Genomic DNA, 27,999 nt, shown 5'->3' with positions numbered 1-27,999 from the left:
AAAGGTTAGAAACTGTTCGGTTGATTTTTTAATGGTTTATTTACACAAGTGATGACATATTATACAAGCCTTGGAATACTTAGAAGAAGAAGTCAAAATAATTCTCAACAACAAAATTAAAAAAGTTAATATACTGGGGTTAAAATCAAACCCCTTGTATCTAGAATTACATTGGTAGTTGACCAGCAGATTGATAAGAAAACAACAAACGAGTCACTATAAGAATAAGTACATATCAATTCTGTAATTGTATGAGGAGGCTCTTCCGACTTTCTTGTTTTCAAAGTAAGTTTATTACCTATTGTATATACCTTGATCCTCACAGAAACAAAAATATTTTGATAATTTAGAAAGAACAAGTACCACTTATGTAAAATTTGAATTATGACAGTATTCATAGTTTTATTCATAGCAAAGAACAGGTTTAGGCCTGTGTTTTAAATGTCCAGGAGTACTGAAATGTATACAAAAGAGTATCAGAAAATGGTCCTACACCTACAATAACAAGCTACTGCCTCTTGAAGAAGGGAGATCTAGGGTCTGGGAGTAAAAACAAGAGGAATGTTGAAGAAGGGAATCTTCAGCAAAAAGACTAACATGAGAAGAATAAGGCTTCAGACATATCTTTTGAGCTGAGACCCTCAATTTGAAATGTGAGATTTGAATATGAACTGAAAAGGAATCTCTATTCCTATCCTTGCAGGAAAATAACTGCTTAAGTATTATCCTATGTCAATGATTTCTAGAAATCTGGTGTCCACTTTGCATCAGGCACTTCTATCTACAAATCTAATTATTAAAAAAATACTTTGCCTAGATCCATTGTCTTTACTTTAGACTTTAAGGATTTAAACAGTGGGAGGATGAACCACATTCCAAATAAATTAGGCTGCTGTCAGTTCTGCTAATTATGTGATGATTGTTTTTGTATTTTGAGAGTTATATAAAATCATAAATACCAGATATTCAAGGAGTATGTTTCATAGATTTCATATAAGGAACGTCTCATAGCCTTACAGTATATGTTGTTGAATAAAAAGTCTATTAAAAAAAACTTGGACCTGTAACAAAGAACTATTCACATTTCTGACAATAAAAAAGGCAAAGATTGTCATGTTCATTATGCAAACAGTCAGCTCAGAACAGAGTCTGAGGGTTTTGTAACTATAGCACAGGGTTGTGATCTGTAATTGCATCACACGACAATCTGTGATGTAATGGCATTACAATTAGAAGCTACTGCTTAACTCTTATTCTAATACAGGTCGCCTTTAGTGGTTTTGCACTAGTGTCTTTGGATTCAGTGGTTCAATTGGCTCCCAGCCTCTCATTATATTATAACTGCAAATGTCTGATAGTCAAACACCTTGTGATATAGATGTAACACCAAAAAGCTATGAAATGAAATTGTGAAATCCACTGTGAAGAAGAAGGGAATCTGATGAGAGGACAGTAGAGGACAAGAGTTGAAGAATTCTGATATGAAGTGCTACATATAAATGAAGTAATGCCATTGTTTGTTTGTTTTTTAGATGGACTTCAAAATCACTGAAATTCTCTGGAATTGAACAGTCCTTAAGCTTATATATGCTTTGTTTTTTTTTTCTATTTTGATTCTAGCCTTCTACTCTTTCCCCTTCCCCCAAGTGACCTCTTCTTCCGTCCCAGGACAGGGGTGTCAGAAGCAACATGTGGTCGGATTTTCATCTCTGCGAACGGTATGGAAAATTCATGCCCCTTCCAGGGCTCCCAGTTCACCCCCTGAAATCAGAAAAAAAGAAGAGACACCATGTGGCAAACGGGAGTGCAAAAAGACAAACAGTTCCTAAGCGTAGGACAAATATCCACATTTACAATGCACAGTGTGCTGAGTGTGCATTCCAGGCAGGGAGGAATGTCCTACACTGACGGGTTAGAAGAATTGCCTGGTCCTGGAGGGCCAGTATGTCAGCAGGTGTTCTACAGATGCAGCCATTCAAAATGCGTGAGGTATTTCGCGGCATACCCCGGTGGGCGTGTCACAGTATCACGCGGTATGACGCAGTTAACGTGGTGTCACGTGGTTAACTATCCGGCGTCGCCTTGTAAAACCGCCAGGGGGAGCTTAACCTCTCATGTACAGCATTTGAGCCTTTAATTTTGAACTGTGTATTACAGCATGTTAATCATCAGTCATTAAAATGTTGGTATATTTTATGAAAGCAAGATTGCTCAGTTGGACAAAAGTACACAGCCTACCTTTATCATAAATATTTATGCATCAAAGCCTTTACTGAAGATATTACTAATAGTATTAATAATGGATGACTTTAGACAAGCTGTATACTCAAAGTATAATTTCTTTAGCACATTTGTACAAGCACTTGGAATCTGTCCAAGCCATACTTTGTCAGGCATTTTGTTTTACTTCAACGGGCATAAAAACTTCCTTGCTTTTAACAGGGCGTTTCATAATTTCTAACTACGAAAATGATTTAAAATGCGACACTTATCATTCAACTAGAGCTTAAAATATCACAAGGATCCTCAAGAGCACAGCAAAGAGTGTATTAAAAGACACTTGTATTTATCAACGCTTTCTTTTCCGTATACCAGATTTTATGGAACCACTTCAGAGGGGTGTCAGCCAGTCAGATTCCAGGATTCGGCACTTTAAAGGAAAAATACACACCGGTATTCCATTTCTCCCTAACGATTTTAAGCATCGAAGTATTTAACTAGCATGTGAAATAGCGTGTGAAAAAGTGGTAGTTTTAAGCTTTTCTGCTAATATAATATGGAATCGATATTGATTTAAATCGTGTTCTGATTTAAATCGCAAACGCGTGTTTAATTATATGTGTTTTTTAATCATAATCAGGCTAATGCAACATAAATTGATACAGTATCTTTGTCTTCTAAGCATCTTAATAAACTTTCAGCATAGCTTTCTACCCGTCAAGATTTATATTTCTTGGGATTTTGGGATCAAACGTGGAAGGATTAGATTATAATCGTTTTTATTTGTCAAATACGTGATTGTATTTCTGAATGTTATGTGACACCTACAGTAGTTCACTGCTTTAAATACATCGAATTAAGAAAGTTATGTGTAGCACTTTAGATCTTTTTTCTGAACCAGGGAAAATCTGATCATGTTTCTCTATAACAATAATAAAAAAAACTTTATTTTACATATCGCCTTTAAAAGTGGCATCTCAAAGCAATACAGTAGATCGAAAAACAGTTAAAAGGGACCAGATTAAATACCAGACAATCGCAAACGCATTTTCAATAAAATTATTTTATTCATTCAGCAGTTTGTGAGAGGAACATCCAGCAGGGAGAGACACACACACCGGTTTTCATTGACAAAATTGTTTTTTTTCAATTCCTTTTGTCTAACAGGAATGTTTTGTTTGTGGACAAACTGTTAGACAAGAGGAAAAGACCGCCTCCTCCTACGAAGCATTAATCGCGTATCTAAGGAAAATTGCAGTATACCTTTGTTCATGCACATCATTATACAGTACAGTATCTCAATTTGTATTTCGATAAAAAAAATCGTTTGCCCAGCCACTACTGTTGTTATTGTTTTTATCCTGTAAAGCGTTTTCTTTTTCTGCGTTTTCCATTTCCTTTTTCTGATCACTCGCTTTCTGGATACACATCTCACCTGTCCTGTTCTTTGTTTTCCTGGTTTGCTGATTATGCCTGCTGCGGTCCACTCCTACCCTCACACCTAAAGAATACTATTTTAAATTTCTTGGCGCAGTTCATTAACCCTTGTATGTGCTGTCCGCGCCCAAAATGCAATTAAAAAAAAGTAAAAAACCGCGCTCAAAATGCAATTTAGAGCTTAATAAGATACACTCCACAGGCAAAATTAAAGACAAAATTAAAGACGATTAAAATCTGTAATCTTTCCACTTGTACTGTGAGTCATCGGACAGTTTCTGCTTTGTGTAAGGATGGTGAGAAAGCTGTGTTCAATGTATTTAAGGGACTCAGAAGTAAAAGAAGATGCTTCATATTGCGTGACTAATTTTAAAAACCAAGTTATAAATGCAGACGCTCCCTCGGTGCCGCGCCGGGTGTAAATATCAAAGTATACATTCCCAACAAGAATTGTACCCATCTGTCAAACAAATAAAACACCTTGAATTGAATTGAGGGAGAGATGGGGGTAGTGGGACAGAGATACTGTAGACAGACTCAAGGCAAATAAGATACTTATGGGTACGCAGACATTCACGACAGCAACATACGAAACGTTTGCACGTACTGTATAGTTAAGTTATTACTTGGTTTTCAAAGTGCAACGAAATACAATATTGTTGTTGCTGCTGTTCTGGTTGTTTTTATCCCGTAAAGCGTTTTGAGAAGCCACCTTTAAAGGCGATATATACTGTAAAACCACTGATTCTTATGGAATGTGCTCCGCAGGAGATTCAAATTTTTATTTATTTATTTTTTAATCGCGTATCTTAGGAAATCTCAGTATAACTTTGTTCATGAACAGTGGCATGTTACATTATCATTCGTTTTTTTAACAAGGCTCGCCAGCTAATGTGAATCGAAACCTGTCTTGCTAGCTTTTAAAGTCGTGCATGTGTAAACTGTACTAGAGGGCATGCAAGTTACTCTGCCCCTTTCAGCGGCAGGGAGTCCCTCTGCTGCAACACACAGCAGACAGAACGGGAGACTATTGCCTTTCATATCTGACACCAGTGAAGTAAAAGGGGTGTCTAAAGGGGTGATTTTAGACCACATTTTAGTTACTTTATTTTGTTTACTTTTAACATTTCTGTAATTTACAGTAGATGTCACAATAGAAGCCCGAAGCCTATTATACTCAGTCTAGCCTTGGATCCTCTGAGTCCCTTGACTCAGTTATTGCATATTAATTTCTTGAGATACGCGATTCCATATTATATTCCCTTTTAATCAAATTCTAAAAGTATGCTTGTTGACTCCGGTATCGCGTTACTTAAAGACTTCGATGCTTAAAATGTTTAGGGAGAAATGGAATACTGGTGTGTATGTTTTCTTTAAAGTACCGAGACCAGCCATATACGGAACGTTTAAGTTCCAAAATTAATATCGTTTATGGACTTCACACGCGTTGCAGTATGCTCCTATTCTTTTTATGCTCAGGCACTAAAATCTCCCTTCTGCTTTGTGTAAGGATGGTATCAAGAGCAATCTTAAGTGGTGAGAAAGCTGTGTTCAATGTATTTAAGGGACTCAAAAGTAAAAGAAGATGCTTCATATTGCTTGACTAATTTTAAAAACCAAGTTATAAATGCAGACGCTCCCTCGGTGCCGCGCCGGGTGTAAATATCAAAGTATACATTCCCAACAAGAATTGTACCCATCTGTCATGCAAATAAAACACCTTGAATTGAATTGAGGGAGAGATGGGGGTAGTGGGACAGAGATACTGTAGACAGACTCAAGGCAAATAAGATACTTATGGGTACGCAGACATTCACGACAGCAACATACGAAACGTTTGCACGTACTGTATAGTTAAGTTATTACTTGGTTTTCAAAGTGCAACGAAATACAATATTGTTGTTGCTGCTGTTCTGGTTGTTTTTATCCCGTAAAGCGTTTTGAGAAGCCACCTTTAAAGGCGATATATACTGTAAAACCACTGATTCTTATGGAATGTGTTCCGCGGGAGATTCAAATTTTTATTTATTTATTTTTTAATCGCGTATCTTAGGAAATCTCAGTATAACTTTGTTCATGAACAGTGGCATGTTACATTATCATTCGTTTTTTTAACAAGGCTCGCCAGCTAATGTGAATCGAAACCTGTCTTGCTAGCTTTTAAAGTCGTGCATGTGTAAACTGTACTAGAGGGCATGCAAGTTACTCTGCCCCTTTCAGCGGCAGGGAGTCCCTCTGCTGCAACACACAGCAGACAGAACGGGAGACTATTGCCTTTCATATCTGACACCAGTGAAGTAAAAGGGGTGTCTAAAGGGGTGATTTTAGACCACATTTTAGTTACTTTATTTTGTTTACTTTTAACATTTCTGTAATTTACAGTAGATGTCACAATAGAAGCCCGAAGCCTATTATACTCAGTCTAGCCTTGGATCCTCTGAGTCCCTTGACTCAGTTATTGCATATTAATTTCTTGAGATACGCGATTCCATATTATATTCCCTTTTAATCAAATTCTAAAAGTATGCTTGTTGACTCCGGTATCGCGTTACTTAAAGACTTCGATGCTTAAAATGTTTAGGGAGAAATGGAATACTGGTGTGTATGTTTTCTTTAAAGTACCGAGACCAGCCATATACTGAACGTTTAAGTTCCAAAATTAATATCGTTTATGGACTTCACACGCGTTGCAGTATGCTCCTATTCTTTTTATGCTCAGGCACTAAAATCTCCCTTCTGCTTTGTGTAAGGATGGTATCAAGAGCAATCTTAAGTGGTGAGAAAGCTGTGTTCAATGTATTTAAGGGACTCAAAAGTAAAAGAAGATGCTTCATATTGCTTGACTAATTTTAAAAACCAAGTTATAAATGCAGACGCTCCCTCGGTGCGCTGCTCTGGTGCGCCGGCTGTTACACAGTGCCTGTCTGCCGTAAGCGTTACAATATACATACCCAACACTGCTTGTACCCATCTGTCATGCAAATAAAACACCTTGAATTGAATTGAATTGAGGGGAGAGGGGGGGAATACTAAAGCCAATACTGGCTCAATACCCTCAATGGGCTTTGACGTGCTAATGCGTTGGTTTAACAGTCCGGGTGTGGCAGGCTTCCAATGTCAACTCGACTCGATTGGAAGACAATGAACGTATTTTAGCCCTAAATGAATTAATAGCAAACATGGTTTACATAAAATACATTTTTCCAAGAAAGTTTATAATAATACGATCTATAGTTGAAATCTGAGCCTACTTTAAAAATAAAGGAAAAGCATTTTCAGAGAGTAATCATGCTGTGTTTATGTAGAAAAAGCGATTAGGTTTACGAGCAATCTAATTACCTATTCGCTTAAAACGCTATTAAAAATTTACTCTGTTGCACACACACACACAATAGAAGCAGGCACCGCTGTCAGAAGGGAAGATATGTTCAAAATATCGCAAATATCGATCATGTTGCGATATTTTGAAATATAAAAGTCAATTGATTGTCCATAATATCGCTATTCTATTTTTTCGAAGAAATGTTTGTTAAAAGAAAAGACCAGCACCAGCTGGATTCGAAAACACAACCTGTCAGCTGGTAGTCACGTCTACAAGACAGCTCACATGAACAGGCAGGCGAAACAGCCCTACACAGCCCTGTCGCAGCACACGAATACCATTATTAAATTCTTTAGATACGCGATTCCATATTATATTCCCTTTTAATCAAATTCTAAAAGTATGCTTGTTGACTCCGGTATCGCGTTAGTTAAAGACTTCGAAGCTTAAAATGTTTAGGGAGAAATGGAATACTGGTGTGTATTTTTTTCTTTAAAGTACCAAGACCAGCTATACACTGTATGTTTATGTTCCAAAATTAATATCGTTTATGACCTTCACACGCGTTACAGTATGCTCCTATTCTTTTTATGCTCAGCTACTAAGATTTCCCTTCAGTGGTAAAATTCAATACCTACAACGGGCACAGCAAAGACGTTTACTGTCTTTCTACGACAGACCAACGGACCACGAGTGCCCCTGTCGGTCAACCAATCACGTACTGCGGTGCCCCGCGTCATCTTGCGTCATACTGAGCGACGTCACCTGCGGTACGTGTCTGTAACGCGCACTTTGAATGGCTGCATCTGTAGGTCTCTTTAAAGCAGCAGCAGCAGCTCAAGAGCTGGGAGAAGCTGTTCAGTTGGTCCAGTTAAACCAATAACTTGCTGGTTTAGCTCATTAATAGATGAGTTGGAATGAAGCCTGCCGACACACACCAGCATTCCAAGACCCAGATTGTGCAGCCCTGCTATAAACAAGTGAGTCTGGAAATGCCATATCACATTTCTGGGAACACCAGTTTTGATTCAGTACAAAACTAGCCTGCTTTGAATAAGTGAGTGATTGAAACTGAACTGATTTGTACACTGTAAAATGGAGGAAAACTAATTCTCAGTTTTGTAATTTCAGCTAAATATACAGTGTAACATTGCAGCCATTGTTTGCTTCAACATTATTACTAGTTATTGTTAATATATAATATTATTAGGTTTTTAGTAATATTAAAATTTAGGAAAACAGGAAGAAACATTTCTGCTTAAATGTAGTTTTACGCACCTTGAAATATATTGCTGGCACTTCACTACATTCAGATCTACAATCTTACTGTTTTTCACGTCTCAGAACCATTCATTAAAAATTCTCTGCCTCCACCTTCTGGCAGAAGTTACAAATGCATGGAACTGTAGAGCAGCCCTGAAATGTACTGTAACCTGACTCATTGATATACACCACAATGCCATTCTTTATTTTTAAAGAATGTGAAATGGAAACTAAGCAACAGGCATTGTTGTGAAAGTTTGGATAAAGAATATATCGTTTTTGGTCAAAGCTCTTACCACGCTGTGCCTATCGTCCCCATATCTGCCATTCAGGTTTGCTAAATGACAGTTTTTGTACCACCAGGCTCCACGATGAGTCAAAGCACAGTTGCTCAGAGCAATGTCATTGTCCTGGTCTATAGTAGAGAATGGTCGGCCTTGATGATAGGTCATTGCATCACCTGAAATCGAATAAGAAGTGGTTTTCTGTAAGCTTTTAAGGTACTTTTCTCATTTCACTTCTGTTTGTGCTTACTGCCTTTTTATCTCTTCTATCTTGTTTCAGTTACTCTGTAAGTATTGTAAGCTGATGTGTTTGTAGAATTTCAGTCCTCTGTGTGACAAAAGGAGTATTTGCCCCAAATTACCCTATATACTGTATATACTTTCATAACTTCTCTTTAACATTTAGTGAAAAAGAAAAACATCCTCCAGCACCAAATATATTGTCTGTGAAGGTCCCTTAGGAGAATAAAATAAATCTGGGCACCAGAAGTTCAATCTCAGATTGCTTAAGGTTTTAACAATGCACTGTATCACATCATAACAGGGCTATACCCATGTGTGCATCGAGTATTAACGTTTTATCTTGCGTCTTGTTCTACTCACACACATTACTATCTTTTACCAACAGAGGGTGCTGTGGTCACACTTTCCTCCCTTCAACACTTTACAGAGCTCATATCAAGGAAGGAATGTCACTGTAGGAAAAATTGCTTACATGTCTAAACAGACTTACGCTGTTAGACGCTGCCGTGATGTCCCTGCACTGGCCATTCAAATTTCAAAAACAAGTACGGCGAATACCAACCTGCAGTGCCTCGGTAGTTGCCAATAGTCAGTTTAAATTTCTGCCTCACTGGTGCAATTTTGAAGTTGTCATAGACAGCATAGACAGACTCAGAACCTGCTTTCAAATCAACACGCAGTTCATACTGGGTGTTGGTGTTTGTAAGTTCATATATCTTTTCCAGCCCTAGAGATGAAAAAACAACAAATCAATTCGTAAATTTATTTTTCGTAAATTAATTTATACGCACTGATTATCTGATTAATTGCTAGGCTTAAAAATGAAGTTTTGCCTTAATCTATATTTTAGGTGAAGATGAAGTTTCATCTTCTGGCTTACTCCTCAATTACATTGTTAGCACCCATGGGTGAAAAAAAATACTTTTTAATCTAATTGTGAAATATGGAAAGATTTGTTTTGATATTAAATTCCATTTATATATTTTAAAGCATTCTCTCATTTATATATTACACTGTACTTAACATACAGTAAGATACTGTAATAATACTAACATGCTGATTGTGAGTACCAGCTATCTGGTATTACAACAGTTACACATGGAGGTACTAAGCACTGTGCTGCTGATCTGCAATACAGTAATCACTGCACTGACCCAACCAGAACTCATCAGTCAGGTTCCCAAAGCCTTGAATGTACTGTTTCCAGCGTTTCAGGAAATCAAGTTTTCCACTGTTGCGTCTTTGCAAGACCTATTTTAGGTGACAAAGAAGGAAGGTTTATTTCAGAGACTCTTAATGTGTATCATTCTGCTGCATTACAGATCATGATCCACAATAATTTGTGGAGGTTTTTTATATTAGAAAGGTGGTGAACGTACGATCCAGCCGCCACCGTCAGTGGTCATGTCACAGTAAACCTCCATTGGCTTAGAACGGTCATTGTTGAGGTAGATGGTGTAGACTCCATCAGAATTGTTCCCACTCTGCAGAACCTCTTTGCAGTCCATAGGGAAGGGGAAGAGAACTCCAACTGCAACAGAGAGAAATAGGGAAGAAAAAAAAACAAATACTGAAACCCAATTGTTCCATTTTGTCCCTCTAAAAAAACAGTAATATCCCCTACATATGGGCACAGGTGTCCCTATATGAACAGTTAGGTCTGTTTGGCCATCAGCACTGGTTCACAGTTTCTACTTTTTGTAACAGTAATGCCTGACTTTATCAACTACAGCCAGTAAAGTTGGCAAAAATTTCACTATTCCTACTCACTAGTCCTAGTTACCAAGTTAAGTTATTGGGACAGTATAATCTGAGGTTGATGTTGATGAGGTTGAATTGATGTTCAATTCAAAAATACTTTATTCATCCCAAAGATTTAAAGATTAATATTGTCTTTAATATTATATTGTGTTTTATTTACAGATTCATCCTAAAGATCAATACCACAGTGTATTAAACTTAACTGGAGCAATGGAACTGGAACAATGAATACTACGGCAAAGGGCGAGGCTATGGTAAACCATAGGGTTTCGCTACAGTATATGCTGACGAGGGAGGACTGAACCTGTAGTAAAGGTGGTCTCCACTGTCCTGCTCCTCTGATTTCTTCTGAAGGCAACCAGGCTGACGATGTACTTCTTTCCCAGCTCCAGGCCATCCAAGGTAAACCTCCTCTCTCCTGGGCTCACCCGTCGCTCTGTGATCTACACGAGACACAGAGAGTCTCATACCTCACAAGACGACAGAGTCTACTGGGTTTGAATAGGCACAGTCTCAAGGACAAGAGAAATCAATAGTTTCTCTGCAATAATTAGCCATTAAATCAAGAAATCAGATACTAAGGAATAATTCTGTGCTACAATACAAAATGCATTTTCTGACATGACTGAGAATGAAGTAGCACAAATGAGCAGGAATAGCACAGGTCCTGCTGCCAAGTATCTTACAAATCTTATAGTGTCTTTGTGAGAACATGATTAATTAGATTAATTAGCTCTTTATATGGCAAGAGTTAGTTAATATTTGTACCAATGACAGATAATAGAAGAAGAAGGCATTGTCAGGAGAGACAGAAATGGAAGTTATTAACTGATAATAGCTGCAAGTCAATCTCACACATCTGTATTTAATCACCATCACCACTAAACTAGCTCCATAAATCGAACACAAAGGCCTCCCTTCGCATTCGTCTCCACCATCCCTGCTCCGCCCCATGTACTGTACACCTGGCAGCTACCGCTTGGTTCACTAGTCTGTCTGAATGGGGTTTGAGCCTCCTCGTCCTGTGGCCAGAAGGCTACCCATGAACCAAGCGAGTGAAGCCAAACTTCATCACACAAAGTATTCCTCGCATTCAGCTCTTGGAAGTTGTTGTCCCTAGTGAAAAACAGTACATGTTGTGACCATTTCAGGTTTTGACCATTGGGTGGCAGCATTTCGTCTCCCTTGATTATCCTTTATCTCATTATTTGTTTTTGATTGGGATGATCTTGTTGTCTTTTTTCTAGAATAGTTTCTAGAATATTGGAAAAGCTATATTTTTTCAAGTTTTGGAATATAGTATTCTATATCAAATTGTTGCTGCAACATGTATATAGATTACTGAGATGTAAAAGTTTACATACCCTTTCATTTATTAACAATGGCAGGGTTTCTGTTGAAGAAAAATTGCTTTGTGGTAATGTCTGTCTATCTGTAACCCATGAAAATTTATGTTTGTACAGGCTCTGCTACAAGGTATTTTAGGAAAAATAAGCAGAGCCAAAAGATCCACAAACTCACAGGGACAAAATTTGCACCTTTCTACCCAATAGACAAAACACTGTCTTTAAATAAAATCCATTTAGAGCCAGAATGACTAGAAGGAAGCTAGAGAACTTTAACCATTAATGTGCAAACCTTATTGTGATAAAAACAAGTCAATAACATCCTATTTTTTTATTTGTCTTTAAAATTGGTTGGTATTTCACCCAGATTAGACACTGCTTTTAGATTTGGCTGAATACAATTGATTTATGAAAAATATGGGGGGAGGGGTTAATGTTGAAATATTAAAACTTTTGTTTCACACATGGTGTCCAAAAAGTCTCACAGTATTACAAAGTGGCCTCTTTTGGAAACTCTGCTTTTGCTGCTGATTGTAGACATATAGCAGGGAAGATCATACTACCTGCCCACTTCCATCCTCTGTCTTGTAGGAGAGGGTATAGCCATCAATCACAGCTAGAGGGGGGGTCCAAGTCAGCACTCCACTGTTAAGCTGGACATCTTCCACTTTCAGATTAGTGGGAGCATCAATCTCTGAAACAAAAGATTGAGAAACACTACCTGATTATTTATTTGTCGAATAGACAGCCCTGTTTGAAAGTAGAGCTGCAAAGGTGTCTAGCAAGAGAAAAGGCACATACAGTATGTATGTAGAAATAGATACTGCGTATTCATACACAGGGCTTAAAAAGAAAGAACCGAACTGTCAAAGTAGCTGAACTGAGAAAGAGTTACCGGTCACAGCCTGCGTGGAGGTCCTCTTGCTGCTGCGATCTCCTTTGACAGCCCAGATGTAGACAGTGTACTCCACTCCAGGCCTCAGCCCTGTCAGCTTGTAGGAGGTCCTGTCTGCTCCCACATGGATGTCCTGGCTCTGTCCATCAGCGTACCTGTAGCTGATCATGTAGCCATCAACAGGAGCCTGCACTCTGTTCCAGGACAAAGTAGCTGTGTCCTCTGTCACAGACTTGGTCACCAGGTTGGTGGGGGCATCGATATCTGAGGAGGAGGGTGTTTCGGTGTTATTTCACAATTGTCTTTCAATGTAAAGGCTGAGAGTCTGTGAAAGTTCAACTCCTTAACTGCTTTAGATCCGATTGGTCTTGGCTACTACCTGTCAGCGTCTTATCCAGATGTCGTATTTTGAACTGAGGCATAACTCACTCATTAATTTTTAGACTAAAGGTTTCACAGTATTAATATTCTGTAGGGAACACAGCATTTTTGCTTGTAAGGTATTTATCTGGTGATGTTTTGGGCATTTGCCATAATGGATGAAATTCAAATCAAGTGAATAAACTCATTAAGGATTACAATTTTGATCACCTTTAAGCAAAATTAATTATCACTGCTTCAGAATCAGTCCTGATAGCTAAAGGAACTACATTATTTATTATCAAAGGAAAAAGACTAGGAGGGAGTTTGATTTCATTAATTAATAATTCATTCGATGGACCAAAGGAGAAATACATATTTTCATTGTAACAGCAGGACAAAAAATTACCTGTCACAGCCTGTGTGGAAATCTTCTTGCTCTTGCGGTCTCCCTTGACAGCCCAGATGTAGACAGTGTACTCCACTCCAGGCCTCAGCCCTGTCAGCTTGTAGGAGGTCCTGTCTGCTCCCACAGGGATGTCCTGGCTCTGGCCATCAGCGTACCTGTAGCTGATCATGTAGCCATCAACAGGAGCCTGCACTCTGTTCCAGGACAAAGTAGCTGTGTCCTCTGTCACAGACTTGGTCACCAGGTTGGTGGGGGCATCGATATCTGAGGAGGGAGTTTCAGTAGTGTTTCAGTGTTACTGACAGTCATCTCTCAGTGAAAAGGCTAAGAGTGTGTGACAGTTTCAGTCCTTAAACTATTTTAAATCCTATCTGTCTTGGCCAATCAAGTCATTGCTACTATCTGCCACTTGGTAGCTATGTATAACCTCAGTAACTCAGTAATTGATTTTAGACAAGTGATTTTACAATATTTAATTTCTGTAGGGAAGACTGCACTTTTGCTTGTTAAGGTTTATGTATGGTGATATTTCAGGCATATACCATTAAAGACAAAATATAAATAACTGAATAAACTCATTTAGGTGTAGAATTTTGGTCAGCTTTCAGCATATATTATATCACTGGTCTGGAATCAGTCCTCATAGCAATTATCATTTATCATCAAAGGGAAAAGACTAGGAGGGCTGTTGATTTTATTATTTTAAATCCCCAAAAAGAAAGGCATTGACAAAGGTAACCCTATGTTCTATAAAATCAACAGGGAAACGTGAACCAAAGAACACAAATGCAAACTGAGGAGAAGTGTTTTTGCAAGAGAGAACAGGAGGTGCTTCTTTCCACAGAGGATTGTGGAGTCTGGAAGAAGGTATCCGGCCTTGATATTAAAACCAATAGCATCTCTTCTTCCAAGAAATACCTACGGTATATCAGATCCTTGGGTGTATCAACAGATAAAAACCAAACAAGTTCATTCAATGGACCAAAGGAGAAATGCATGTTTTCACTGTAATAGTAGGTAAAAGAATGACCTGTCACAGCCTGTGTGGAAATCTTCTTGCTCTTGCGGTCTCCCTTGACAGCCCAGATGTAGACAGTGTACTCCACTCCAGGCCTCAGCCCTGTCAGCTTGTAGGAGGTCCTGTCTGCTCCCACAGGGATGTCCTGGCTCTGGCCATCAGCGTACCTGTAGCTGATCATGTAGCCATCAACAGGAGCCTGCACTCTGTCCCAGGACAAAGTAGCTGTGTCCTCTGTCACAGACTTGGTCACCAGGTTGGTGGGGGCATCGATATCTGAGGAGGGAGTTTCAGTAGTGTTTCAGTGTTACTGACAGTCATCTCTCAGTGAAAAGGCTAAGAGTGCATGACAGATTCCGTTCTTAATTATTTTAGATCCTATCCGTCTTGGCTACTCAAGTCATTGTTACTATCTGCCAGTGTCTTCCCACCTGGTAGTTATGTTTTAACCTCAGGCATAATTCAGTAATTAATTTATAGACCAGTGATTTTACAGTATTTATTTCTGTAAGGAAGACTGCACTTTAACTTTGTAAGGTTGTTGTATGGTGATGTTTTCAGGCCTTTGTTATTATACATAAAATACAAATAAGTGAATAAATTAATTTAAGTGTAGAGTTGTGATCACCTTAATACAAAAGCAAATATCACTGGTCTGAAATCAGTCCTTATAGCTAAAGTCATTTATTATCAAAGGGAAAAGACTAGGAGGGGGGTTGATTTTATTATTTAAAATCCTCAACAACAGGGAAACGTGAACCAAAGGACACAAATGCAAACTGAGGAGAAGTGTTTTTGCAAGAGAGAACAGGAGGTGCTTCTTTCCACAGAGGATTGTGGAGTCTGGAAGAAGGTATCTGGCCTTGATATTAAAACCAATAGCATCCTTTCTTCCAAGAAATGCCTACTGTATATCAGATCCTTGGGTGTATCAGCAAGTTAAAACTAAACGAGTTCATTCAATGGACCAAAGGAGAAATGCATGTTTTCACTGTAATAGTAGGTAAAAGAATGACCTGTCACAGCCTGTGTGGAAATCTTCTTGCTCTTGCGGTCTCCCTTGACAGCCCAGATGTAGACAGTGTACTCCACTCCAGGCCTCAGCCCTGTCAGCTTGTAGGAGGTCCTGTCTGCTCCCACAGGAATGTCCTGGCTCTGGCCATCAGCGTACCTGTAGCTGATCATGTAGCCATCAACAGGAGCCTGCACTCTGTCCCAGGACAAAGTAGCTGTGTCCTCTGTCACAGACTTGGTCACCAGGTTGGTGGGGGCATCGATATCTGAGGAGGGTGTTTCAGTAGTGTTTCAGTGTTACTGACAGTCATCTCTCAGTGAAAAGGCTAAGAGTGCATGACAGATTCCGTTCTTAATTATTTTAGATCCTATCCGTCTTGGCTACTCAAGTCATTGTTACTATCTGCCAGTGTCTTCCCACCTGGTAGTTATGTTTTAACCTCAGGCATAATTCAGTAATTAATTTATAGACCAGTGATTTTACAGTATTTATTTCTGTAAAGAAGACTGCACTTTTGCTTGTAAGGTTGTTGTATGGTGATGTTTTCAGGCCTCTGTTATCATACATAAAATACAAATAAGTGAATAAATTAATTTAAGTGTAGAGTTGTGATCACCTTAATACAAAAGCAAATATTACTGGTCTGGAATCAGTCCTTATAGCTAAAGTCATTTATTATCAAAGGGAAAAGACTAGGAGGGGGGTTGATTTTATTATTTAAAATCCCCAAAGGGAAAGGCATTGGCAAAGGTAACCCTATGTTCTGTAGAATCAACAGGGAAATGTGAACCAAAGGACACAAATTAAAACTGAGGAGGTGTTTTTGAAAGAATAAAAAGGATGTGCTTCTTTCCACAGAGGATTGTGGAGTCTGGAAGAAGGTATCTGGTCTTGATATTAAAACAAATAGCATCTCTTCTTCCAAGAAATACCTAGATTAGGTCCTTAGGTATTTTAGCAAGTAGAAGTGCAACATGTTCATTCGATGGGCCAAAGGAAAAATGCATATTTTCATTGTAACAGCAGGACAAAGAATTACCTGTCACAGCCTGTGTGGAAATCTTCTTGCTCTTGTGGTCTCCCTTGACAGCCCAGATGTAGACAGTGTACTCCACTCCAGGTCTCAGCCCTGTCAGCTTGTAGGAGGTCCTGTCTGCTCCCACAGGGATGTCCTGGCTCTGGCCATCAGCATACCTGTAGCTGATCATGTAGCCATCAACAGGAGCCTGCACTCTGTCCCAGGACAAAGTAGCTGTGTCCTCTGTCACAGACTTGGTCACCAGGTTGGTGGGGGCATCGATATCTGAGGAGTGAGTTTCAGTGTTATATCACAATTGTCTTTCAATTTAAAGGCTAAATGTCTGTGAAAATTCAAGTCCTTAATTGTTTTAGATCCTATCTGTCTTGGCTACTTAAGTCATTCTTACTACCTGCCAGTGTCTTGTCCAGATGTCCTATTTTGAATTTGAGTAATTCATTTTTAGACTACAGATCTTACAGTGTTAATATTCTCTAGGGAACACTGCACTTTTGCTTGTAAGGTTTTTGTCTGGTGATGTTTCAGGCATTAGTCAAAATGGACAAAATTCAAATCAGTGAATAAACTCATTTAGGATTACACTTTTGATCAACTTTAAGCAAAATTAACCATCACTGCTTTGGAATCAGTCCTGATAGCTAAAAGAACTCAATCATTTATCATCAAAGGGAAAAGACTAGGTGGGGGGTTGATTTTATTATTTTAAATCCCCAAAGGGAAAGGCATTGACAAAGGTAACCCTATGTTCTATAAAATCAACAGGGAAATGTGAACCAAAGGACACAAATGCAAACTAAGGAGAAGTGTTTTTGCAAGAGAGAACAGGAGGTGCTTCTTTCCACAGAGGATTGTGGAGTCTGGAAGAAGGTATCTGGCCTTGATATTAAAACCAATAGCATCTCTTCTTCCAAGAAATACCTACGGTATATCAGATCCTTGGGTGTATCAGCAAGTTAAAACTAAACAAGTTCATTCAATGGACCAAAGGAAAAATACAAATTATCATTGTAAGAGATGGAAAAAGAATGACCTGTCACAGCCTGTGAGGAAATCTTCTTGCTGCTGCGATCTCCCTTGACAGCCCAGATGTAGACAGTGTACTCCACTCCAGGCCTCAGCCCTGTCAGCTTGTAGGAGGTCCTGTCTGCTCCCACAGGGATGTCCTGGCCCTGGCCATCAGCATACCTGTAGCTGATCATGTAGCCATCAACAGGAGCCTGCACTCTGTCCCAGGACAAAGTAGCTGTGTCCTCTGTCACAGACTTGGTCACCAGGTTGGTGGGGGCATCGATATCTGAGGAAGAGGGTGTTTCAGTATTATTTAAGATTTAAGATTTAAGATAAGATTTTTTCACAATTGTCTGTCAATGGAAAGGCTGAGAGCCTGTGAAAGTTCAAGTCCTTAACTGTTTTAGATCCTATCGGTCTTGGCTACTCAAGTCATTGTTACTACCGGCCAGCGTCTTGTCCAGAGGTTCTATTTTGAACTGAGGCATATCTCAGTCTTTAATTTTTAGACTACAGGTTTTACAGTATTAATATTCTGTAGGGAACACAGCATTTTGTCTTGTAAGGTTTTTGTCTGGTGATGTTTTGGGAATTTGTCATTATGGACAAAATTCAAATCAGTGAATAAACCCATTTAGTATTACAATTTTGATCACCCATAAGCAAAATTAATCATCACTACTTCAGAATCAGTCCTGATAACTACAAGAACTACATTGTTTATTATCAAAGGGAAAAGACTAGGAGGGAGTTTGATTTAGCTAATAATTCATTCGATGGGCCAAAGGAGAAATACATATTTTCATTGTAACAGCAGGACAAAAAATTACCTGTCACAGCCTGTGAGGAAATCTTCTTGCTGCTGCGATCTCCCTTGACAGCCCAGATGTAGACAGTGTACTCCACTCCAGGCCTCAGCCCTGTCAGCTTGTAGGAGGTCCTGTCTGCTCCCACAGGGATGTCCTGGCCCTGGCCATCAGCATACCTGTAGCTGATCATGTAGCCATCAACAGGAGCCTGCACTCTGTCCCAGGACAAAGTAGCTGTGTCCTCTGTCACAGACTTGGTCACCAGGTTGGTGGGGGCATCAATATCTGAGGAGAGAGTTATTGACAATTGTCTCTTAATACCCATGATTTTAAAGTATTTTTCTCCTGTAGGCAACATTGAACATTTGCTTGTAATATTTTGTCTACTGTTGTTGCAGACATTTGTCTGTCATTGACAGAATTCATTTTTTCCTGCTTTTCTGTCAGCATAATCAAGATATAATATGCAATTTTATCATGCTCGATTAAGATTTTCAATCAGATCACATTGTTGTAGTAAAAGGAGTCTTTGTGACTTGCCCTTTATAATATTCTACAGGACCCTGATCTATAGTCCCTGAACATAAGAACATAAGAAAGGTGACAAGTAAGAGGAACCATTTAGCCTGTTTCACTCACTTGCTTAGTAGTAGCTAACAGATATACTGTAAACATCTGATCCACCAGCGATTCAAGTGATGTGATTTTAATATGCAGTGCTTCAATTAATGGTTATGGGGCACATCAGACTTTAAAGATACTCTTTCTGGTTCCAAAGACAATTTAAATAAAACTTTTAAACAAAAGTAATGCTTTTACATGTATTTTGACCTATTATATCTTTAAAACAATTCTCAAAAATTAGTGACCTGTCACAGCCTGTGAGGAAATTTTCTTGCTCCTGCGGTCTCCCTTGACAGCCCAGATGTAGACAGTGTACTCCACTCCAGGCCTCAGCCCTGTCAGCTTGTAGGAGGTCGTATCTGCTCCCACAGGAAAGTCCTGGCTCTGGCCATCAGTGTATCTGTAGCTGATCATGTAGCCATCAACAGGAGCCTGCACTCTGTCCCAGGACAAAGTAGCTGTGTCCTCTGTCACAGACGTGGTCACCAGGTTGGTGGGGGCATCGATATCTGAGGAGGGAGTTTCAGTAGTGTTTCAGTGTTACTGACAGTCATCTCTCAGTGAAAAGGCTGCAAATCTGTGACAGGAGTCATAAACATCTGAGTAATAGCAAAATACCGGTGGGTTACTTTCACATTTTAGAAGAGCGACAGTTTGCAATATTACCTAACAAACTGCAGTGCCTGTCACAAATGTAAAGCTTTCATATTTGTCAAAAAAATGTAGACAACCACAGTTCTGTAACTTAATCTGAAGTTTTCCTTTCCAGATTGTGGTTTCTGAAACTTTTAGAAGTCAGCATTTTTTGTGTGTTTTGAAATTCTGTAGATGCAGGGTCATTTGTGTGAGGACGCTAACAGAGCCTTTGCCTTTGGATTCAGAGACTTTGGGGGTAAATAATAGTCGTGCTATTGATTGCTGTCATTGACAAAGTATTGTGGAAAAAGGATGTAAGGATAGTAGGTTCCAAAATGCCAAAAGGATTATCCACTTCTCAAATCATCATGTTTTTCCAGTCTTGTAGTAAGAAGTTAAAATCTTTTTGCATTTTTATAATCTTTTTGATACATTATAGTATCATAGAAGTCTACTAATAGCTTCTAATTGGACATTTAGTTGAGGTTAGGAAAAGACATTAAGTGTCCCATGTACGGTAGGTTCATGTCCCATCATAATAACATACAGTAACCACCTAAGAGCTCTTCATGAATAGCTTTGTTAAAATTTACTACTGGAGTCAGTGCTTTGATGTTTTTAGTGAAGGATTTGGCCAGAATGTCAAACTTCCTTTAAAAAAGGCAGTGTACCTGCATAGTTGGACATGACTGAAAGCTGAGTATCACATTAAAAGAAAGAAAACTGTTTTTCATAAAGTTTTTTTCCTTCAAATGTTGCTGATTTTTGTCAATTCAGCAAACGTATTGAATCCAAATCAACTGTATCAGTAACTACCATGTCACAAATTGAATCTCATAACCCTTTGGCAGCATGCAGTGGAAAAGTCAGTTAATGGGTCTGGCCTGTTAAAATAACGTCCTGCTAAGGTTTATTATATCTCACTACTGTCCTGACAATCAAAATGTACAGAGGCCTTCTTGGGCACCAATCTGCATTTGTTGTTTAGTAGAATATAGTATTAATGCAATATCATTTGTCATTTCTAGCAGTCCTGTCAAAGCCATTTTTTGGTTTCAGTTGCAACCCCTTTTTACACCTTTTTATTTGGTCCTCTGAAGCCAACGCATGCTGAACCTACAGCTTCTTGAACCTTATCAAGAATAAGTTGTTTTCTCAAGATGGATGGAAGAAAAAATATCTTCCATGAAGCTTCTCAAGACCCAGCAAGAGAGATGAGGGCACCCATTTTTGGCCATGGAATTCTCTGTCTTCTCTCTCTGGAATCTGTGGAACAGTTGCCGGTCACCTGCAATTTCTGTACTACAATCTTTTCCTTCGCCTGGTGCCTGGGTCTTCGGACACTTTTGTTTGCATCGCAGCCTGGATTCTTCACAGTTTCAACAATATTCAGTGCAAAGAGCTTCCAAAATGTAGATTTGAAAATAAACATGGGCAGAAATACATGCATCAACCCCTTCTCCCCTCCTCACTATCCATTGTATTCTCAGTCAGACTGCACGCAGGAATTTTACCTGTTAGCCCATTCACAGATGAAGGTTTCCCTGCTGTATTCCCCTTAATGGCTTGAACTTTTATGAGGTACTTTGTACCAGGGAAGAGATCTGCAAAATAGTAAGCTCAGCATGAATTTTTTCAACTTTTTTTACATTTTTAATTTTCAGCTCTGTCATTTTTAAACACATTTTGTGAAAGCTATCCAAGGGACAGGACAAATAATGCTGCAAGGAGATACAGATAACTTCTAATTGTCACCTGTGATGGTGTAGCTGGTTTTAGCTCCAGAACTCTTCTGAACTCTGACCTCCTGCTCCTGGCCTTCGGGAGTGACAAAGGTCAGTTTGAAGTAGTCAACTTCAGATGAGGGATTTGGCCACTCCACCAGGATAGAGTCCTCTGTCTGACTGACCACTCTGATTTTCTGCACCGTTGACACTTCTGAAAATTAAAAGCAGATATGAGCATGCACTCATTTTTACTGTTTCATTCACAATACATAAATAGTCTCATGGAAATGGTTCTTTTACGTTGCTGTAAGGGTTCAGACATTTTACTTTTTGTGATGTTTTTTTTTTTTACTTAATTTGGGAATACAGTATGTGTGGCTACAAAAAGAAAATATTATACTAAAAATGAAACAATATAAAGAGCTGTGTTTCTAGTATCCATTCAAAATAGTAAGCTTTAATAAACAATTTGATAAAGCAAGTTTTGTCTCAATTTCTGCATTAACATAAGAATCATGCTAATAATAAAATAACAAAAACCAACAAAAAGAATGTATATATGCGTAATTCCAGTGGTCTAGAATGCTTGTGTTCCTTACAGAGTTACAATATCTTGCAATTTGCATTGGTACACTGACATATGTTTCTTAAAATGTATTTTTTGGCATCCTTAATAATTATATAAACAAATCTAATTACCTTGGTGGTTAGCAAACCATAGCCTCTTTAAGCCAGCTGGCCAAAAAAAAGTAGTTTAATAATCTGGTAGCACAAAACCTCCTTTTCATTTTGTAATATGAAAGTGTGCATATACAGTAGTTTCATACAATTTTAGAAAACTTTGAGCTGTTATATCTGTGTATTTTTTGTCATTTTTCTTTGAGTCTTATGAATTATATGGACTTTTTTTTATAAATTCAACTAAAAGGCTTAAATGAACCTATCCTAACATTATAAAGTTTGTTTAGACCACAGGCATAACTAACTATAGAGCTCCTACAGAGTTTTAAACCTGTTTTTTATTGGTATGAAAAATGTGCATGTTGTGCACAAAGTTCAGTATATACTTCAGTCTTAACTGAATCCACTTATTTGCTGGCAAAGGGCACTGTGTGGCCCTAAAAGAAAACAAAATCAGCATTATATTGACATCCTTATAACGTAAAGAGAGGAATTTAAAGTTTTCATACCAGTCGTGGCCTCCAATGATTCAGGCTCACTAGTAATGCCCTTGATCCATGCATACACATTTATGATGTATTTGACTCCAGCAGTTAAGCCAGTGATCAGATAGGAGTTTGTGTCACTGGGGACTCTGATTTCCCTAATGGAGCCTTCATCTCCTTCAGGGTGATATGTAAGGAGGTAGTATTCGGCACCAGGTACTTCGTCCCATTCCACCAAAAGGGATTCTTCTGAGGATCTCAGTAAGCGCAAGTCATTGGGGCCCATCACTGAATCCAACAAAATAAAAAGGTTTAGGCTGGCTTTATCTTAATTGCTTATGTACATAACAGAACACGATTCTACTGAAAGCACAGGAACTGTATTACTTCAGTTGAGACCTTTGTGGGCAAACAGGGGTTTTGCAAAATGAAGAAAAGTAATTTATGGAAAGTCTGGCTGCATTGAAAATGCTTATGTATTAGGTTCCCTCAATTAAGACAGTGGAAAACATGCAAAAATATTTAAAAGGGGGACTATTCAAAACAAAATGTAATCCTGGAGACAGACAGTCAGCAAAGCTAGACGCAAATTTCCACTTCAAAATTATTCTGTGGGTTAGAGTAAAAGTATAGGAGAGGAGAGGAGAACATTAGGAATAAAGTAAGTGAAAACCAGAAATGGGCAAGTGGGGAAAGAGAAACTGGTGATGAGGAGACCACAGTTAGAAGGGAAGTCTGTGTAACAGGTTAGGACATTGTTCCACACCACGAGTACAGGAAACTGTGTGTTTTTGTTCTGTTCAGCAGCAGGCTTTCCATTTAGTGACAGTTCATAGGTCTGTTTCTGTATTTTACGTTGGCTCCCTCTAGGAACACCTTCTAGAACAAATAATAATTCAGAGAGACTGCTAAGAAAAATAACTTAATCTCTGACAGTAAGAAGTAAAATAGCTTACATAGGTGAGAAACTCACAAAGGAAATCTTTCAGACTGAAAAGGGCAGTCATAACCATTTAGTTGCGATTGGCGAACTGATCCCAAAAGCTCAAAATCTCATCTGACTACTGTTAAAGTATACAAACCTTGAAGACTGAAAGTCATTCACTCAAAAATGGACTATTTGCATTTAATACAAAGGGCTTCACATCCTTCTTAACAAAGACTGGTGTTTTCTATGTATAAAACACTCCCTTTGCGTAATGCTTTTGTCGATGGGGATGTTTTTAAAGTACTTAAAGTGAATGAAATGGGATGATCAGAATGTACAGCACCACCAGAAGATTCGCAAATGACACTATGATAAATAATGACAATAGCTTTTTTGCTTAAGCATGTTTTTGCAGTAAGGTTGACCAAGTGAGCAATATCACAAGTTAATTGTCACAGCTATAGAGTAACTGTAAGAATCCAACCAATCCAGCAGTATGGTATTGCTCTGTGATTTGAAAATAGAGCTAATGTAATTTGGGAGGCATGTTACTCCAGATTTTTGGAAGTGGTCACAATAACCTCTAGTAACTACATTGCGGTCATTTTAAAAGTTTTGGCACTGCAGAATGGGACTATTGTTTAAATGAAATGTAATATAGAAAGGGATCTTTATTAAGGTGTAACGACAATCTTAAGCAGATTTTACACCTCATTTTGTTCCGACCTTTATTTCCATGGCAAACCAAATAAGAGGCTTTTAATTTTTTTCCAATGACAACCATGTTTATCCTGGTTTTGCATCTTGCAATGCACAAATGCCCTGAAGACAGTGTTTGGGAATGAGCTGTAGTATAAAAACGTCCAGCAGATGTGTAGAATAGGCATTGATCTGGGGTAGGGAAAGCCACTGGAATTCAGAGATTTTATCTCATTATTGTTATTTACAATGCTTCAAACAATGATTTCCCTTTTTGTTGCACATTTATTTGGGCTGGGGTTTATTCTCATTGTGGATTCTTATTTGCTGCAGGGTGATCAGTTTTCAGGTTGTGTCATACATGTCTAATGATTTTAATGATTTTTAACCAAATCTAACCAAGAACAGTTGTGTTTTCTAAATGTTATGGAGAATGTTGGAAAATGTTAGAATGCCTTGGACTAAATAAAAAGATAGTAGTGTTGAAGTGATTGTAGAAAAATAGTGTACACCTTTATAGCCTTTCTGTGTGAATCTCCTGATTATTGCATTGACAGAAGAGAAATAGCCGTAATCTTTGTTTCAGTTTGATTAGCTCTCATGTTCTGGTAAGGCCTAATATGAAGAATACTGTAGCTCTGTTTCTGTCAGATGAGCCAATATAAGCATAATATTTTTAAAAACTGGTAGTCATGTTAATGCTAATAAAAGCATGAGATAATGTACACTGTATACTCTAATAAAACCTCTGAGAATATAAAAATGTCACATGTCATAAACCCACTTACTACTTAATTCATGCTGTAATTGTTTTGCTTTAGAGCAAGAGCTTCAAGAGCTTCAAGAGCCTCTAATCTTATTAGCATGAAAATTGCTTGATTTTCCTTATAGAATGGGAAACATAAATTCCAAGGTTCCTTCATGGTAAGGAGAATCTGATCAATTATCTAAGACAGCTAAGACAATACTGCCTAACATTTCAAGGTGAAAATACAGGGGAATGTAGCATATTCTATACCCCTTGAAGAAGAAAAATATAATGAATAAAGCCCTGAGCACAAGCTGGAAATTCTGTAGATTACAATATTTAATCTATCCATTTTCTAACCACTTTGTCTGATTTAGGGTTGCAAGGGAGCTGGAGCCCAGACAGGATACACCCTGGATGGGATGCCAGTTCATTGCAATATTTCACTCATACACCTTTAAATATTAATAACGCATAAACTTAGACTGGCCAATGCTTTCTTCTCAACAAGCAAGACAAGAATTGTAAGAATATGGATGGACATGTGAGCATTTTCAAGTGTTATAAGTGGCTAGAATCATGAAACAAAAAACAACCTATGATGAAATATTTTATCTTTGCTCATATGAACTTTTTCATAGCACTACAGGGATAAGCGTTTGCAGTTCTGATATAATCTGAGATTTGGTTATGCAGTTATTCGTGTTGTAGGTTAGTCCCAGACATAACATCCCACATTCCTGCTCCATGTGAATTCTTCTTCTGGGAAGTCTAGCACTTTACAGCCACCCTGCCCTGGGAAGGTGCTTTAATCTAGCCCAGTGCTAAATCTGTCATGAAGCCCCGATTTTACCACACCTGGCATCTAACTTTGAGCCTACTCTCTTCTGACCCTCTTCTGTTCCCCATTAAGATCAACACGATACGAAACCTGAACGTGTTTTCATTGTCTTTTTGTCTTTTTTCAAACTATTTGCGCATAGTTTACAAGACAGATAAGCTTGCATGATCTAACTTGTGTCTCCCAGTAAAAAAAATTCAGAGAGACTGGAGACACATTTGAGTAAATTCATCCTGTAGAGCTGTGGTTACCAACCCAGGACGTGAGGGACTGCTGTGTCTTGTGGTGTTTGCCAGAGCCAAGTTTTTATTCATAGGCTATTTGGTTTCAATTTTCTATTTGGGACATATTTTAAGATTTGCTTTCACCCCTTTTAAGGGTTGAATAAGATTGGTAATTTGTATCAGCCCTGTACCAGTCTTGAGTTTCAAAACTTGCTTATTTCACGTGTGCTGCCTGAAATGTAACCATCTGGACCTCAACAGAAGGATACAAATCTCAGTGTTCTACTAAGAAATGAAATGATTATTCAGAAAGCAACTTGAATTTCTCTTCTGTATGTCAAAGTTGTTGGTAACAGTACTCTTGAGAAAAACCCAAAGCCTAAACAAGAAATCAGTTAGTCATTAATTAGCTACGGCGATTCAGCTGGAATGACAAACACTGAGTCTTGAAACATGGTGAAAAAGAGTCATATGCAGTTTATCTCCAATATCTACCTCCGCTAACCACTCAATAACTCTCCAGCCATCTCTGCACCAACTGTCCCAGAATCCCTACTTTCAGCTCCAAACCAACTAGCAACAGAGCTCCACGCTGCTGTTTGACCCTGACCTCAAGTGGCAGTCTGTAGTATCGACAGCACAGGACTCACATACTGTACTGTATTCCTGATCAGTATTTTACCAGTAAGACTAAATATAGCATTGCCTGGGGTTATGTTTGTGTAAGAGTACATATGTGTGTTAATATAGTTCATGTTTGTTATTAATAAGAGTCAGTGTACAGTATCTACACACAGAGAGGTACTTACCCTTGGAGCAGTCGATCCCTGTAAAGCCATCCTCACAGATGCACGTTCCATCATCACACTCTCCATTGCCACTGCAGTCATTAGGGCACCTCCGCAGGCTGCAGTCCTCACCCATGAAGTTGCTAAAGCACTGGCAAACTCCGTCCACACAGCGGCCCTTGTCGTTACAGTCATTGGGGCAGAGGAGCTCACTGCAATCAGCCCCAGCGTACCCCTGGTAACAGACACACTGCCCATCCACGCAGCGTCCGTTGTCACTGCATTCATTTGGGCAGGACCTCCTGGAGCAATCCTCACCTTCCCAGCCCTCATCACAGACACAGCTACACGTGTCCTGTTTTAAAGTCCCATGGCCACTGCACTTGGTGTCTGAGCCTAAGAAACAACAGTGAGGTTAAGCTGAGACAGCTGTGACAGTGCTGCTGTTCAGACATTCAGATGAGTAAGTTAAATCACCCTTATGCAGTGACAGAAGCTGGTTTTGGAAGAGAAGTTAGAGTCATGCTGATTGAAAGATTTTTTGGGGACTTTGGATCATTCATCAGTCAATCGGGATTTGAGAACTGTTAGAATCTTAAGAGCTATAACCTGAAATCATGAAACTGCAAGCAAAATGTTAGTCACACAACATTAAATATGCATGCAAAACCTCTTTTGTGGTAAACTCCTACAGCTCTGATTTTGTTTTCCCTTACTCTAGACAGCCATGGATTCATAGCGGCAAAGGAACCTATCCTGTGGAATATCAATGAACCAGGATGAGTACCTCCTCCGCCACAGCAACCCTGCGTGCACTGGCTTTTGAGGTAGGTCACTTCCTCCTCCAGACCATTAATCCTGTACAACAGGGCCTGGAAGCTCTCAGATGACTCGCAGTCGCATTTTGGAGTTTGCAAGCGGATATTGTGCCTGAAGACAATGTTGTTATCTCCCTCCATGCCCTGCGAAGAGACCATCTGCTCTGTCCCCTGGTCCTGTACAGGGATGGTGTCCATCTCCACCTTGCAGTCAGACGCCTTAGGCAGGTCGATCTTATAAACGTGGCTAAAAGTGACTCCATTGTTAGCAGGGATGACAGGGTCGTCAGCAGCAGTGAAGTCTCCACAGATGCACAGAGAACCCAAAAGGAGCAAGACCCTAACCTTTTGAGTTGTTCTGAAGAACATCT

General features: G+C 38.9%; 1 protein-coding gene across 1 annotated transcript; it reads right to left on the bottom strand.

Annotated features, from left to right (window-relative positions):
- Nucleotides 1–18: 18 nt before the first annotated feature.
- On the bottom strand, nucleotides 19–27,999 carry tnn (tenascin N). The gene is made up of 20 exons (XM_088927828.1): nucleotides 27,598–27,999; nucleotides 26,832–27,206; nucleotides 22,607–22,870; nucleotides 21,445–21,627; nucleotides 21,204–21,293; nucleotides 19,299–19,562; nucleotides 18,451–18,714; nucleotides 17,643–17,906; nucleotides 16,613–16,876; nucleotides 15,575–15,838; nucleotides 14,571–14,834; nucleotides 13,541–13,804; nucleotides 12,772–13,035; nucleotides 12,440–12,570; nucleotides 10,835–10,973; nucleotides 10,149–10,300; nucleotides 9,924–10,020; nucleotides 9,332–9,496; nucleotides 8,539–8,702; nucleotides 19–1,761 (listed from the first exon to the last, which is right to left on the bottom strand). Exons 1-20 carry the CDS (start codon nucleotides 27,995–27,997, stop codon nucleotides 1,606–1,608), a joined length of 4,428 nt encoding a protein of 1,475 aa, XP_088783954.1. The 5' UTR covers nucleotides 27,998–27,999; the 3' UTR covers nucleotides 19–1,605.

Source organism: Atractosteus spatula, chromosome 11, assembly GCF_055471065.1.
Source record: "Atractosteus spatula isolate fAtrSpa1 chromosome 11, fAtrSpa1.hap1, whole genome shotgun sequence".
NCBI lineage: Eukaryota > Metazoa > Chordata > Actinopteri > Semionotiformes > Lepisosteidae > Atractosteus > Atractosteus spatula.
Note: the sequence above shows the minus strand (reverse complement) of the source record. Positions and strands in the feature narration are given on the sequence as shown.